This window comes from Parambassis ranga, chromosome 17, assembly GCF_900634625.1.
Source record: "Parambassis ranga chromosome 17, fParRan2.1, whole genome shotgun sequence".
NCBI classification, from domain to species: Eukaryota; Metazoa; Chordata; class Actinopteri; family Ambassidae; genus Parambassis; species Parambassis ranga.
The window spans coordinates 20,214,411-20,231,192 of record NC_041037.1 but is presented as its reverse complement, the minus strand read 5'-3'; the positions used below and the strand labels follow the sequence as shown (position 1 = coordinate 20,231,192).

The window sequence follows — 16,782 nt, the reverse complement described above, 5'->3', positions numbered from 1 at the left end:
CTGTGGAGTGGTTGTTTTCCTTGACCATGATGTAGGATGCAAATACACCACTGTACATATCTCATCTGTATGTCTGTATATTATGGTTATTCATATTCTTATTTTATTTTATTCTATTTTATTTTATTCTATTTTATTATTTTTTTATTGTTGATTCTATTCTCAGTTCTAGCTTACTTTTATCTGTTTCTTATTTTATGCTACTCTAGTAGCACACTGTGCACTTCTTGTCTTGTTTCTTGTGTTTTGTTCTGCTGCTGTAAGGACTTCATTTCCCTCTGGGGATCAATAAACCTTATTATATTTTATGATAGAACGTTACCAATTTTAGGTGGTTACCTTACCTGGATGCCCATTCAAACTTTTTTTTTGTCCCACAGTGTTCAACAATTTTGTCTGATCCTAAGCTTTGAACAGTTGAGTAATAAGATTCACATTTTCAAACTTAAGGCTTCAAATACTTGCTCATAATTCTTGATTGTTAATTTCCCACCAACTAGAAAAAATGGCTGCCACTCTTCATTTATAAACAACACATGTGGTCTTTTCAAATGATAATTATGCCTGTTTTCTCTTTGGAATTGTCAGCTATCATTTTTTCTCCCCTCACTGCAGTTCAAATACCAGAGAAAACAGAAAGATAGTGTAGCTGTTGAATGGCTGATTGTCTGACAAAGATCACTCTGCTAATGGTTTGTGATGATGAGGACTTGATGAGCACTGGCAAACACAAAAAGAGGGTTACATAAAAGCATCTCTTGCCAACAACACCAATACACTGCCAAACGCTGCACCACAGCTTCATAGCAGACAAGATCATGTCTATCTATGCAATTTCCCCATTGTGGGACTAATAAAGGTTTCTTAATCTTAATCTTTCAATATAGAACTTCTCAGAAACCATTGTGGCTAATGTTTTGTCAAGAACAAATTTTTATTGATATTATGTTTGGCTCTCCTGCATGACATGTAATCATCTAGTGCTTAAAAATGATCCTGAATTTTAACTGGATTATGTGAACTGTAGTATTTCAAGATAAGGATTTCAAGAAGAGTGTTGTTCTGGTGTGCTCTGGCAGCTGTGTATAGATAGATACGATATTACAATCAAACTAAAATGCATAGATTTGTGTTCAAAAGTACATCAGAAAGATTACTTTTGGACACGGTAATTATTTCATAGTATTCAAAATCACACAACAACTTTAGACATTTATGATCAATGTGAACTTTTATTGATAAATTTCTCACACATTTATGGCACATTCACACAAAATAGGGTTCAGTCTCCAGTGTGACAGTAAGTGAAAGGTTACAGCTGTTCTCTATGCTCTAGCCCTGAAAAGTAATAATGCCTGCTGATGATCTTAGCTCACTTAAGTGAAGACATTTCAGATGTACCATTATATAGGAAACAATGTATACATAAACTGACACAAATTCTAATGTCTTAAAGGCTTTCATTAATGCACTGAGGTGATAGGTAGTTCAGTTGTCAAATATTAGCAAACATTCAGCCAACAGCCACTCTCGGATTGAAGCAGATAAAATATCTCTGTTCTGTGTTCATGTGGACATGGTCTCTGCTTGTGCTAAATATAAGCAGCAATGTCTTTACTTTCACCATGTGCTATATCATTCCATAGTATTACCATCAAGAGTTGATTTTTAGTACAACATATTGCAGTCTGTCTAGTGGAGTAGCCTACTCAATCAGTGTCGGTCATTGCTGGTGTGATCACTTTTGTAACAAATATGGCATCAATAAAAACAATCAAATGTGCAGAAGAACTTCAGTAAATAGAAGGCTTTCATTTTCAATCAAAGGACAATTTAAATCAAGTTTACTCCACCTTATAATTATTTTATAAAGCACAAATAAAATATCGTCTTTTCCATATATATATATGGAAAATAGTATTGTTGTTTGAGTACTTTAAATTTAATATCACAAAATATGCTTCTTCTACATAAAATACATACTAGATTAGCAGTGAGTGGTGAGTGAAAAAAGGATGCATGTTAGTAGCTATAGGGGCCATAAGCAGCTGTGACTTTAAAGTGATGTCACTAGAGCTAAACTAAGATTAAAAAAAAACACACTGGGTACAATGGAAGCCAAAACATTTGATAAAGTAATAATAAGCCAATAGTAAGTGTAGGTGTGGAGTGAGGGTTTATTTAAAGGAGGCACGGACCAGTCTGCCCTTGAGAGGCTGTGGAGGACGGTAGTTATCCATCATGCAGCATGGAGCTTCTCCATCTCCAGTGAAAAGGAGGCTGCGGAACTTGGCCATCTAATGAAAAGCACGGAGAAAGAAAGAAGCACATAAATGGAACAGGCAACAAACATAGTTTGTAGGCTGCATTTCTGGTCTACAATGGCAGGTTTGACCATTTGCATTACCAATAGTCGCAACAAGCTCCTCCTGTCGCATAGCAACCGTGACAGTTTGGAGTATTCTCTTTGAAAATATTGCAACCAGAAATCTGATGTTCCTAATGACTGTGGTGCCTGAATAGCTAGCATATATGTTGTATATGTAGCATATATGTTGCATGGAAACCAGAAGGATAAAACACAAGCGACTAAATGCGTCATTAGGCACACCTGTGTAGCCCAAGCCCACACAGCTTCATAAGTGGAAATTTTACAGTTTGACTCAGGGCATTCAGACTCTTGCCTTTTGCCCGATATTGTACATTGTTTCGCCAGTGTCCTTACTGATGAAAGAAAAAGGACTAGATGCCTTAAACCCTGTGCAACAACAGAAATAGCCGTCACTCCTCCGTGGCAGTCCAGATCTCTGCCTGAGCCACTGTGTGTGTATTTGTGCGCATGGATACATATGTTTGTGTGTGTGTAAAATAGCAGCAGCAGCATGGCATAAACAACATCTCCTCTGGGAGCTATTTAGCCTTTAGCTAGCTGGCTTGGGCTTCCCTGTTTCATGTAAGTACATGTTGCTCTTTACTTCAGTGTGTCTATTACTTATTTCTGCATTATATGGGAAGGGAATGATTCTAAAATAAGTGGACTGTACTTAAAAAAAAAGAACAGACGGAGGGTGTCATGTTTGGAGGAAAAAGCCTGTAACCTCCTCTGGGTGTGTTTGAGAGGAGGTACAGTATGGCAGGGTTAATTATGAGATATGAGAGAAAAGTGTCCACTGAAGATAAAGGCATTCGGTGTAATCTAAGTAAAACACACTTTAAAGTTTAGACTCTCCCAGCGCTAAAGCATGATGTGGCCTCTGGGCTTTAGTCTTGACCTTGATATTGTCTGAATGGAGCTTTTTGACTTCATAGTGTGCCCTAGCAGCTTATTTAAAGCTGAACTTCATCTTTTTCTACATGATTGAACAGTGTACTGAGGCAGCATTCAAACCCACATACCAGCAGCTGCCAAGAAAAATGTCTGTATTTAGGCCTGCCACAAATACACTCAAGCCTGTGACTGTGCACATTGATGTTATATTCTTACAATGAAACACCCATACTGATGGCCTTTCTGCCTTGTCAGTCTCATTACAGTCATGGCTACATCAATTATTTGCACTCCACGAAGGTGTCTTCTTCTCTGATAGCAAAAACTGAAGCTGCAGCCTTTAAGAAGGCAAAGTGGAAAGAACAGTCAATAATACATCAATAAAACATTACTGAATATATATATATATATATATATATATATATATATATATATATATATATATATATATATATATATATATATATATTATATTATATTTAGTTTTAGCAAAATGTAGATAGATTAGAAACTAAACACAACACAAATATTTGCTTACATTAGCTGGTGAAGTGTGCTAAAATTATGTGTGTCTTTAGCAGTTTTAATGATTTCAGCTTTTATAGTTACATTGTATGGTGTCAGCAGTCTCTAGTGGAAAAATTATCAACAGAGGAAAAGAATAAGGCAACTGAATTTGTTTTAGTCACAAATTTGAAATCTATCTATCTATCTATCTATCTATATCATTGAGTCAACTGGGTCAACTGTGGCTGAGACTTCCATTTTCACTGAGAAATGATAATACAGCAAATCATGCCATGACAATAATTTCAGACAGAAACATTCACAACCAAAAGAAATACAGGATACTCCTTGCATTATGTACTTTTATCATTGCTCTGAGGTTTTTAAATGAGATATGCGAACCCAAACTTTCACACAAAACAGTTGGACAGGAATAGTCTGACAATGGAATGTGGAATGTAGCATGTAAAATAGGTCAAATCCAGTATATTTGTACTCAGACGGCTTTCAGTCTGAAACAAAAGACAACAGAGACACCGGTAACCTCACTTGGAGGTCTTGCTTCAACTGAGAATTTGACATAGAGAATAACTTCTTTTTACTTGCTAAGATTATTTAGATGATTAAAAATGTCCATTGCAGTCACATGTTATGGACAAACAATGTGACAATTCAGCTTTAGTTCAGCTCCAACTATTTCTGATATTGTGTTTTAATAGTTTGTTTTTTACGTGAGTAAGGTGTGTATGTAAATGCTGTCTACCTGTGCAGGGCTGACACTGATTGGCTCCTTGAGGACAATCCAGGTGACACTCTCCAAGAGGGGTGGAGTTGTCAAAGAGCCATCGTAAGTCCAATAATCCAGAGAACCAGGAAGAAGAGTCTTGGGATCAAAGTTGGCGAATGTGGTTTGTTTTCCCTGCAGGTGTGAGGAGGAGACAGATAAAATGGAGCAGGGTTTAATAGTAAAACTTGTAGTTGTCAAGTACACCTGAAAGAGCATCCAGCATACAGGCATTCCAAGGCACCTGAGTATTAGCATGATGGTAAAGCTAGATTACATAATGCTACAGATATGCCCTGTGTCACTAGCAAAGAGCAATCATTACTTTCATTTGTAGTGTTTACTGTTGGGTAAACCTACAATATTGGACATAAACATACAAAGTGTTATCATAGATCATTTTAGTGGTGTAGGCCAACTACCATATCGACTCAGACAGTGTTTCTGCAAGAGATAACATGCTGGGCTTAGTCAGCTAGGTGCAACACTGCCCAGTCACACAAATGTCCCCATGGTCGCCTTTTGCAAATAGAAAGCTGTTAAATGTTGTGCCTTTGGGTTTTGGATGAACTATATGTAGTATTTTGCTATAAAAGGTTGTGAGCAGTTTATCTACTTTAGCCAGCAAGCTTGACTCACTAGACAAGACATTGGAAGCATAAATGTCGCTGCACAGGCTCCATACACTCCCTTAGTCTATTGAAATATAAATTAATACCAGTTTATATTATTTAATTCTTGCATAATTCTTCAGTATAATTACGTTCACACTTTCAGAAAAACTGTAGAAAATGTAACAAAAAAATGTAGCTGTACCTTATTTTTAATAGCATCCAGGACATCCAGAACCTTCTGAAGTCGGGGATTGGCTGCACCAATCTGAAATACAACAGACACACATTACATCATTTTAATGTTTTTTTCAAATACAGTGTTCATTGTTTGTGTGTTTTTTTCCTAACAAACCAAAGAACATCCTACTCATCTGCAGTGCAGTTTGAGAATGGATCACTTATGACTCACCTTCAGGAAGACCCCGACCACAGCGAGTCCATCGGGCTTGTCAGCTGCCTCTCCAAAGCTTGGATACTTAGTGTTCCAGTGCACCAGGTGAAGCTAGAAGGAAAAAAGAGTCCATGTGATCATTAAGGCACAAGCTAGAGACAGCAAGTCCGTTTTCACTGCACGACTATAAATCTTTGGAAAAATGGTGGAAAAATACCTAATAAAATGTATGATTATGCGGTGCTTTATCACACTGGTAATGATTTTATGGAGTCTGTTAGCATACTGTGGTTGTTGCATAAATATTCTAACCCCACTCCAGTAACTCCACAAACTCAAGTGGTTTCAGTACCTCACTGGGAAACATGATGCCGTTGACAGTGTGCTCCGAGCCTCTGTCATCGCTGCCTCCCCAGTGGAAATGAAACTGTCTCAAACGATACGTTCCAGAAATAGGACCTCCAGTCAGTGCTGGTTAAGACAGGACAACAAATCATTGGAGACAGTCAGAACAGATTTGCTTGTTTATGCTCATCTGTTCTATGTGCATCAGTCAGTAGCAACATCTTGGGACTTAAATAGCTGCAGTCATGTGAAAAGTCTATGAGACATCTTTGACCAGGGTATAACTAATCACCATGGTAACCTCGAATATGGCAGAAAAGCTTGTAACATATGTTTAACACTGTGTCAGTTTTAATAACTCTAAGCAAGTTTATTTTTTAGCCTGAACTTAACCATAGAGTGCTGGATTAAAGTTGAGTTAAGTGAGGGTGAGCTGCTACAAATGTCTGTTCACCTCCAGATAATGAAATTGGGTAGATCAGGTTCAACTGAGTACAGACACTCTTATCTGCTGCTTGCAGCAAGAGTGGAGGCACAAACAGCTCAGACCAAGTTAACTATATTAACTACGATATATGTATATATGCATAAAATAAAATAAAATAAACTTACTGGAGCTGTCCGTATCATCCACAAAGTCAACCTGGAAGGAGTGTCCATTATTGAGGATACCCTTGGCGTTGGAAGGGTCATACTTGAGTTTCAGAGCCTTCAAGGAGGAGTCATACTGGGCCTCCTTGGGGACAATGTTGATAGGAGACTGTCTGGGCCCATTGGCTACAGGAAAATCTTCTGCCCATTTGTCAGGTCCTACAGATTCAAATAACACACTTTACTTTCACACTTCTGTTATTAAGTGTTTCTAAAGTTGTGTAAAATGTAAACAAAAGCAGAAAATGACCATTTTAATATAAAGGTAATGCTTGAGTTTTCCAAAATGACAAAAACAAAATAAAAAAAGTCTCACGTTTTATAATGTGATATATTTTCTTCTTTGTTTTTACAGCGTACTTAGAAGCTGGGGTACTAGAAGTGGGCTTTACAATTCCCCAAATGACAGCAATGAAAATAAAGGCTTTGTTCTAAGTTGAGGTTTGGTTGTCCTTAAATTACTGGATCCTGGATACTGGATCAAAAAGTTAATGTATTTAAATATTTTGCAGTTTAAACTCACAAAGAACATGTTTGATATTTTATTTTCATGTATACAACCATGGATATGTACAACAAAGCCTGTGCATGTTGGAAGCTAGTGTCTGCAGTATTCAGCCTGTTATACAGTAAAACCCAACAGGCTGCATCAGCCCCGGGTACTGTGAGAGCCTCACCGTTATGTGGTCCGTATCCCCATCCGTGAGACATGGCTGCGCGGCTACTGCGTGCTACCCTGGTATCAGAACGGACGGATTAATCCAAGTCAGTTTACGTGTCGGACAGAGGTGGTTGGTGGGGCTTGCTGCTGCTGATGTGTTGACAGGCGCCGCTGAGATGCTTTATATAGCCGAGGCTCTCACCGGTGGGTTTGGCTTGCCGATTCTTTAGAGGGCCAGTCAATCAGGAGCACAGGGCAACCATCCAGAGATGGGATGGAGGTGTCCTTCACACCTCCTCCACTGCTCTCCTCCCCTGCCGTCCACACGTCCTCTTCTCCAGAATATGCAGCGGCAGACTGCTGAAGACTCGATGCACACACATCATGCATCCATCAAACCCACCCTAACACCCCGCGCTGTTCCAGGATCTTCGTCTTCCCTCCGGATTTTATCGCAATATCCTGAAGGCGACGTTTTCGTTTCACCTCCTGCCAGCCATCAGTACACGCGGTTATCCTGTTCATCTTTGCTGAATGAGGATGGCGGGTCGAACGCACGCATGTGTGACTCTGTGCACCAGCGGGCACAGACTGGGGAACGGAGCACCACAGTGTATTCCACATTAAATGTTACAAGCACATGCACACACTGTCATGGCTCTCTCAGTATTAACGCAATCTGGTCATATCAATCTGGCACTGAAGACACGAATGACCTGACATAGTCTGAAACAGGTGGAATCAGCAGAACTCCTGTAGTGGATACAAATTGTTATTTATTTATTTATTTAAAAAACAGTCAGACTTTCAAAACAGCTGTATTGTAAATAAATATACTCCATATGTAATTATTATAATACCCTGTATGGGGAGCATGTATAAACTACATGAAAGCTGTAATGCAAAAATTGGTGTATGTAATCAAATACCTCAAATTTGAGGTATAGAAACACTGCAACATCTCTTTGGTTCTGGCAGTTTGTCATTATTTGGGAAATCCACTAAATGACAATATTTGTATTGGTGATTCTGAAGCAATAAATCAGAGCATTGTCTCCATGAATATATATATATATATATAATTATGGGGAAAGCCTTGGAGCCAGTTGAAAGTCTTCATTTATATAGTGGAATATGTTGAGAACAAAATAACATAAAAATGTTCAATGGGAAATTTGCTGGCAACTGTCTGTGGCCTAGCTGTCAGGTAGAAGACAAAGGCTTTCTGAGCCTGGTTACCTCAGACAAACTGAGACAGATGGGCACTGGCAGGCTAAAAGACAGAAGCAAAATCTGTGGTGTGGGAGAACACATGTAGAATGATCAATGGCCTGCTGCACAGATGTTATGAAAATGATATAGCTGCACAGGAGGGGAAGGAGGACCACTTCCCAAACTGTGCAAGGGAGGGGAAACTGATTCGGTCAGGCACTGGTACTGGGAAGAGAACTAACCCTAAATGTGATAGACCTTCTGCCTACACAAAATGTAGAGCTAGAGGTTGCTAAAGGCTGCTTTTGTGGCCTATAGTGTTTTTTCAATGCCGAGAGTGTGGGCTGTATGCCTCCATGCTTGGTATTAAGGTGGGTGCACCTTTTTCAGTCCTGTTAGTGATTTTTCATGGACAGGATTTCGAGGGAATGTTAAGAAGTGTACAGCTTGGTGACCAGATGAGGTTGTCCTTCTGGTGCCATTGTCACATCATTTATTTTTTGCTTTCCATAGTGTTTCTACATTGCTTTGTGATTCCTTGTACCTCTTAACTAAGTCCTGCAACATGTTTAGTAATAATAATAATAAATAAAGTGATCTGTTTGGACGGTATCTCCATCAGTTGTTCAGCAGTTATTTGCTGCCATCTTGTGGAGACAGTGGGACACTCTTTTTGTTTTTGTCTGTATCATGAGCCATATCTAATAAAAATCTCACTCCAGTAGGTAAACAAAGCATGCACAATATGATTAAGTTGTCATTTCATGTGATTCTGTGATCATTTTCTAACAAAATCTTCATAAAAAGCAATCAAAGCAAAGCAAGTTGTGATAAAAATGATTAAATAAAAATTTTGTAATTTTATATATTTATATTTTCTTGTACTAGTAACTTTATACCTTATTGCATTTAGCAATTAACATGGGGGGGGGGGCATTGGGGTGACTTGTTCTTAAAATCCTAATCCTAATTTTATTTAAAAGGGAGAAAAAAATATGGATGTTAACATAAAAGGACCAGACAATGTGGTCAAACATACACTGCACAACAGATAAAGGGAACACTAAAATAACACATCCTAGATCTCAATGAAGTTGAAAATCTTCATTCATTACATAGTGGAATATGTTGAGAACAAAATAACATAAAAATGTTCAATGTAAATCAAAATGATTATCCCATGGAGGTCTGGATTTGAAACCTTACCTTAAAATAAAAAAAAAAATCACATTACAGGCTAATTCAACTTGAGTGGAAATTCCTCAAGACAAGTCAAAATGAGGCTCAGTAGTGTGTGTGGCCTCCACTTGCCTGTATGACCTCCCTACAACACCTGGGCATGCTCCTGATGAGGGGGCGTATGTTCTCCTGAGGAATCTCCTCCTAAACCTGGATACATCAGTTCTCATCAGTGCTGTTTTTTCCTCTGGTACTTTTGCTTTGTCCTGCTTTAAATATCTTTCTCTCTACTTGGTTTAGCTTGGTTTAGAGTAATAAAACATCACCTTATTCATCACATTTTAAACCCCTATCACTTGTACAACATCACAATTGGTATTTTTATGCTAAAAAAACACATCCGGTAATAGGCTACTTACTGTTCACTTTGAAATATGGCCTCATCTCTGGGTATATGTCTAAATATGATGAGGCCAGAAAATGTCATCTTTCCCATTACACATTGTACAGGTACATTTTTTAAATAAACGAGTGCCACAAAACTGAGCTTCTTTTGAATGAAAGAGAATTGTAGTCAAGATTCAATAAGTTTAACTTGTGATGTAATTAATGGCGACAGAAAATAAGGGAGGTAGTGTCCAAAATGTCTGAAAATGCATTCACAATGAGCTCACTATATGGTGCCCTACATTGAACTCCCCATATGGGGAGTAGGGAGTGAGTGTTTCAGGTGTCTTCTTCGTGTGCTCCCTCCTCCTCCTGGTCCTTACCTGCTCCTCCTTAATGTTTCTTACCTGTGTCTCATTGTCTCTCCCTTCCCTCTGTATATCATGGGTGCTTCCCTTCACTCTGTGCCAGTTTGTCTTGTGTAGTCCTCACGCTTACCAGCCTTCAGAACTGTGTAGTGTTAAAACCTGTTTATGACCATCAAGTGTTTGTTGGATTGTCTTGGCCCTAGTATTGTTGTTACCCCTGCTTCCTGGCCACCTGGTTTTTGACACCTGCCTGCCTGATGACACACACAAGCCTTAACCTTTGCCATATTGACTGATTGGACCTGTGTACTGACCATCGCTTGATGGAAAGTCCTTGATCCAGAAGCACAGAGAGCCAGGCAGTCCCAGGTTGTGGAGTTTCAGTGTCAGCTTGTCTGGGATCACACTGTTGAACGCTGAACTGAAGTCCACAAATAACATCCTAACTCAGGTGTTAGGATGCTCCAGGTGAGTCCGGGCGGTGTGCAGTGCTACAGAGTTCTCCCTGTAGGTGAACTGATGTTTGTCCAGAGTAGCAGGAATGACGTCCTTGATGTGGCTTAAGACGATCCTCTCAAAGCACTTCATGATTACCGGTGTCAGAGCAAAAGGGCGGTAAACATTGAGGCTGGTGACAGCAGCAGCATTGTGCCTGCGGCACAGGCACAATGATGAAGGAGGCTGGGGCTGCTCCTCCAGCAGTGGAGGATAAACAGTCTTTCTGCTGCCAGGTGTGTCAAAAGCGTGCAAAGAAGGTGTTTAAGGTGTCAGGCAGAGTGGGGTCATGGCTGATCTGCTGGTTGCTGTTCCTGTAGTTCGTTATAGTTCAGATGCCTCTCAACATTTCCTGTGGGTTGTTGTTAGTGAAGTGCTCCTCAATGCGTCATCTGTACCGGTGTTTGGCCTGCTGGATGCCCTTTCTCAGTTTTTTCCGGGCCCTGCTGTAGGCAAGTCTGTCACCTGACCTGTAGGCTGCATCCCGAGCTTTGAGCAGAGGCCGCACTGTGCTGTCCCACCATGGTTTCTGGTTTGGAAACACCTTGATGGACTTTACTGGGTAGAACAGCATCAGTGCAGAACTGCACGTAGTCCAGGACAGATGATGTGTAGGTCTCCAGGTCTGAGTCATCTTTAATCACTCCCCAGTCAGTGATTTCAAAACAGTCCTGTAGTGCTGAGGAAGCCTCCTCAGTCCATACCTGAACTGTTTTGGTGGTTGGTCTTGTCCTGCAGATCAGAGGTTTATATACTGGAATCAGCTCCACAGAGATGTGATCTGTATGCTCCTGGAATGTTGCAGTAAACTTGATCCAGTATGTTGCTGTCTCTGGTGGGGAAGTGTATGAACTTGTGGAATTTTGGAAATACTGGTTTGAGTTCCACATGATTGAAGTCTCCAGCCACAATCAAAGCTGCCTCTGGGTTGGAGTTCATCTGCCTGCTGATCAGACAGTAAAGCTCCTCTAGCACTAGCTTAGCATTAGCCCGCTGTGCCACGTACACAGCCATGATAATGATGGAGCAGAACTCTCTCACCGTCTTGAATGGTCTGCATTTCACAGCCAGGTATTCCAGATCAGGTGTGCAGTACAAAATGGCGATATATAGGGCCATAGGGAGTGATTTCAGGTGTCTTGTCTTCCTCTAGTTGTGTGCTTCCGCCACCTGCTGATTACCTGCCCTCCCTAATGTTTCCCCCGTGTCTTATTGTCTTTGTGTGTTTCCCCTGCACTCCCTGCAAGATTGTCTTGTGTTTTTCAGCTATGCCTTCAAACCGTTTCTTGCTCCAGAGTGTTACCTTTTAGTGTGTCCAGTATTTTGACCTTGCCTGTTCTTGGATTCTGCCTTAGCCTGTTTGATAGTGTACTTTTGCTTAGTGTTTTTTCTGGTAACTGGTCTATTTGGATTATTATCTATTATTATTCTGTACCTTTGCTTGGATGGTGTTACGTCCTCCCTGAACACGAACCAGCAAGAAAGCGAGTTCAACTGAAGCTCGCTTTCAAGTTTCATCTTGTTTATCAAATAAAATTATTATCGTTATGATTCTTATGCCTCATTGGCACATTTCAAGCATCACGTGGTAGGCAGCCACATAAGTAGCTGGACCAAACACGACACTTGTAGCCTAGGTAGTGTGGAGGCAGCAGTCAACAGCAGTCAATTACACAGGATGAGAGATTGCAAGTTGATAGCAGTGATTGTTGCTTAACCTGATCGTTTACCTATGGAGCGGGAAGGAAGGACGATATTATAGCCTTGTCTATTTCAACAGAATGTTGTTTAAAATGCCAACATTGTAAACAAACATTCATTAGCTGTCTAAAATTCTGTCAAATCTCTCCAGTATGGCAACACTTAATGTTAGTATCTATTCCCAATTATCGCCAGTGAAAACATGGCATTTGCATTCGTTTTGGCACAGTAAAATGTATTATTTCTGTCTATTTGTTGACTAGATGGATATACGAAGATTTTTTTACGAGAGTGAGTGAGGAGCAGTGGAGAGAGGAGCTGACGCAGAGGAGGTATCGATTGTAAGATCAGTAAAAGTCTAGTACTACAGAGAACAATGTGTTTCGCTACAACATTGTGCAACGCTTTCCTCGAGTTAAAGACATTGCAAATCAAGCCTACAGTAGGAAAAGTTTCAAAACGATGTGCCCGCAGAACTTCTGCTTCCCAACAGGCATCTGAGTTTATTTAATTTTGTTGGACATAATGCCAGTGTCCGAAATGGCATGCTAATTTAAGACGTGTTGATGAAGATTCTCAGTCATCCAGGTCATCATACGTAGAGAAGATTGAAGCAAGGCGTCTGGACTCTAAACTCTACAAGTCCAGACGCCTTGCTTCAATCTTCTCTACGCATGCTAATTTAAGTTATGACAACATAACATACAGTACATCAGCCCCCAGTTGGAAACAAAATATAAAAGCGAAAGTAATTCATTGCCATTTAGCCTCATTAATAAAAACACACAAACAAATACACTCAACAAAAATATAAACGCAACACTTTTGTTTTTGCTCCCATGTTTCATGAGATGGACTTGAAGATCTAAACTTCATTCCAGATACACAATATTACCATTCCTCTCAAACATTGTTCACAAATCTGTCTAAATGTGTGATAGTGAGCACTTCTGCTTTGCTGAGATAATCCATCCCACCTCACAGGTGTGCCACATCAAGATGCTGATCTGACATCATGATTAGTGCACAGGTGTACCTCAAACTGCCCACAATAAAAGGCCACCCTGAAATGTGCAGTTTTGTCTCACAGCAAAATGCCACAGATGCCACAAGCATTGAGGGAGCGTGCAATTGGCATGCTGACAGCAGGAATGTCAACCAGATCTGTTGCTCGTGCATTGAATGTTCATTTCTCCACCATAAGCCGTCTCCAAAGGCGTTTCAGAGAATATGGCAGTACATCCAACCGGCCTCACAACCGCAGACCACGAGTAACCACACCAGCCCGGGACCTCCACATCCAGCAGGTTCACCTCCGAGATCGTCTGAGACCAGCCACTCAGACAGCTGCTGAAACAATTGGTTTGCATAACCAAACAATTTCTGCACAAACTGTCAGAAACCGTCTCAGGGAAGCTCAACTGCATGCTCGTCGTCCTCATCGGGGTCTTAACCTGACTCCAGATCGTCGCCGTAACAGACTTGAGTGGGCAAATGCTCACATTCGATGGCGTCTAGCACGTTGGAGAGGTGTTCTCTTCACGGATGAATCTCGGTTTACATTGTTCAGGGCAGATGGCAGACAGCGTGTGTGGTGTCGTGTGGGTGAGCGCTTTGCTGATGTCAATGTTGTGGATCGAGTAGCCCATGGTGGTGGTGGGGTCATGGTATGGGCAGGCATCTGTTATGGACGAAGAACACAGGTGCATTTTATTGATGGCATTTTGAATGCACAGAGATACCGTGATGAGATCCTGAGGCCCATTGTTGTGCCATACATCCATGAACATCACCTCATGTTTCAGCAAGATAATGCACGGCCCCATGTTGCAAGGATCTGTACACAATTCTTGGAAGCTGAAAATGTCCCAGTTCTTGCATGGCCAGCATACTCACCGGACATGTCACCCATTGAACATGTTTGGGATGTGCTTGACCGGCGTATACGACAGCGTGCACCAGTTCCCACTAATATCCAGCAACTTCGCACAGCCATTGAAGAGGAGTGGACCAACATTCCACAGGCCACAATAGACAATCTGATAAACTCTATGCGAAGAAGATGTGTTGCACTGCATGAGGCAAATGGTGGTCACACCAGATACTGACTGGTTCTGAGTCCCCAGACCGCCAATAAAGCAGAAACAAAATGCACATTTCAGGGTGGCCTTTTATTGTGGGCAGTTTAAGGTACACCTGTGCGCTAATCATGATGTCAGATCAGCATCTTGATGTGGCACACCTGTGAGGTGGGATGGATTATCTCAGCAAAGCAGAAGTGCTCACTATCACACATTTAGACAGATTTGTGAACAATGTTTGAGAGGAATGGTAATATTGTGTATCTGGAATGAAGTTTAGATCTTCAAGTCCATCTCATGAAACATGGGAGCAAAAACAAAAGTGTTGCGTTTATATTTTTGTTGAGTGTAGCAAGTCATGACAGGCTACATACAACACAGTCCACAATACACTGTGTAATGAAATAATTAGAACATAATTTCATTAAATAGTCATATAACCGACTTGTCTATATGCTCTAGTAATAGTAATCTTGGAAGATGTGATATTTAAGTAATGTGATATATTTATATGATATCATTTTAACTGTAGGATTTCATCACTTTTTTAAACTCCTTGAAGGGTGAGGCAGACAGGGAAGCTGAGGATGAGCGTGATCATTAGGCACATACAAGTCAGAGTGAGGAGGTGAATCCAGCTTCAGAGGAGATTAAGCAAATATAAGGTGAACATGCACCTGGCTGCATCAAACAATGGGACAGAGAAGGCTTCATAAACTTGCAGTCCTGGCTATTGAAAATAGCATAGTAAGTCAACTGAGTGACATCAAAGTCATAGACAGTCTCAAGAATGTCATTCTTTGCCATGATGTTAGTGTACGGTCCCTTTATTTATTTATTTATTTTATTTTATTTTGGGTTAAACTTTGCAGGCTAAGACCAAATGCGTCAAAGTCCAGGTCAGTTATTATCAATGACATACAAAGACATACAAAGGAATCAAAATAATATTTATCACCATAGGCATAGACAAAGGCAGGACAAGACTACATGAAGTAAGGTATTGGGTTTTAACTATCTAAATTGTAACTAGTAACATTATTGTAATTACATCTAAACATCACAGTAACCCCAAATAAATAAACCTAAAGCCTAAATAAACCCTACTTTAGTGTAAAGTACAGTGCAGTGAGGTCAGAGCATCAACACAAGCAGCAGAGGGTATGTTGCAAAGTAATCTAAGGTAACTGATGCAAAGAATAGTGCAAGTGAGTTGGCAGATACATGGGGGATTAAGGCAGGATCTGAGCAAGTTTTCTTAGGGGAAATTTGTTTTTGGTCAGACACTGCTCACAGTCCTGCCACCTGGAGCTGCGGTCTGTGACTTCAGCCATCATGCACGTACCTCTCTGGTGCGCGCAGAGCAAGAAGAGAGTGACAACCAGCTAATACTCCTACCCTACCTTTAACGTCTGCCAGACGATGCTGCAGATGTTTTACCACTCGGTGGACTCCAGCATCAGCTTCTACGCTGTAGTGTGCTGGGGCAGCAGGATGAAGACGGCCGACACCAACAGACTCAACAAGCTCATTAGGAAGGCTGGCTCGGTACTGGGAGTTGAGCTGGAGTCTGTGGTGGAGGTGACGGAGAGGAGGATACTGAGGAAAGTATTCATAACAACACGTCTCACCCTCTGCATGACACACTGCTGTCCTACAGAAGCACATTCAGCGGTAGACTGAGACTACCGAGGAGCAGCACAGAACGCCACAGGAGGTCCTTCCTGCCAGTGGCCATCAGACTGTATAACTCCTCCCCTTTCTGTAGGGAGAAGAGCTACATGATCATGTCAGGCATCACTGTCATTCCCTCCACTGGTCTCTATATGTATCCATGCATCATATATTGTGCTCATACTGCGTACTGTACTCTGATTTGGATTATAGTGACACTTATACTCTGTACTTAACTGCATTTAATGTAACTTGATACCTCTGGCACAAGAATTTCCTTAATAAAGTTTTATCTTATCTTATCTTATCTTATCTTACTTATTATGTTATCTTATTCTTGGCTATATGGCAGCCTGGTAGTGCAGAGGGTAGAGTTCAGCATCCTGGTGGCCTGGTAGATAAAGCTGTTGGTGAGTCTGGTGGTGCGGGAACAGAGGCTTCTCTACAATGTGGTCATGATAGAT

The 16,782-nt window shown here is 40.7% G+C and overlaps 1 protein-coding gene across 1 annotated transcript; it reads right to left on the bottom strand.

Annotated features, from left to right (window-relative positions):
- Nucleotides 1-1,212: 1,212 nt before the first annotated feature.
- cahz (carbonic anhydrase) lies at nucleotides 1,213-7,514 on the bottom strand. Its single transcript, XM_028427906.1, has 7 exons — nucleotides 7,238-7,514; nucleotides 6,522-6,719; nucleotides 5,917-6,035; nucleotides 5,583-5,675; nucleotides 5,376-5,438; nucleotides 4,539-4,694; nucleotides 1,213-2,297 (listed from the first exon to the last, which is right to left on the bottom strand). Exons 1-7 carry the CDS (start codon nucleotides 7,269-7,271, stop codon nucleotides 2,178-2,180), a joined length of 783 nt encoding a protein of 260 aa, XP_028283707.1. The 5' UTR covers nucleotides 7,272-7,514; the 3' UTR covers nucleotides 1,213-2,177.
- Nucleotides 7,515-16,782: the final 9,268 nt, after the last annotated feature.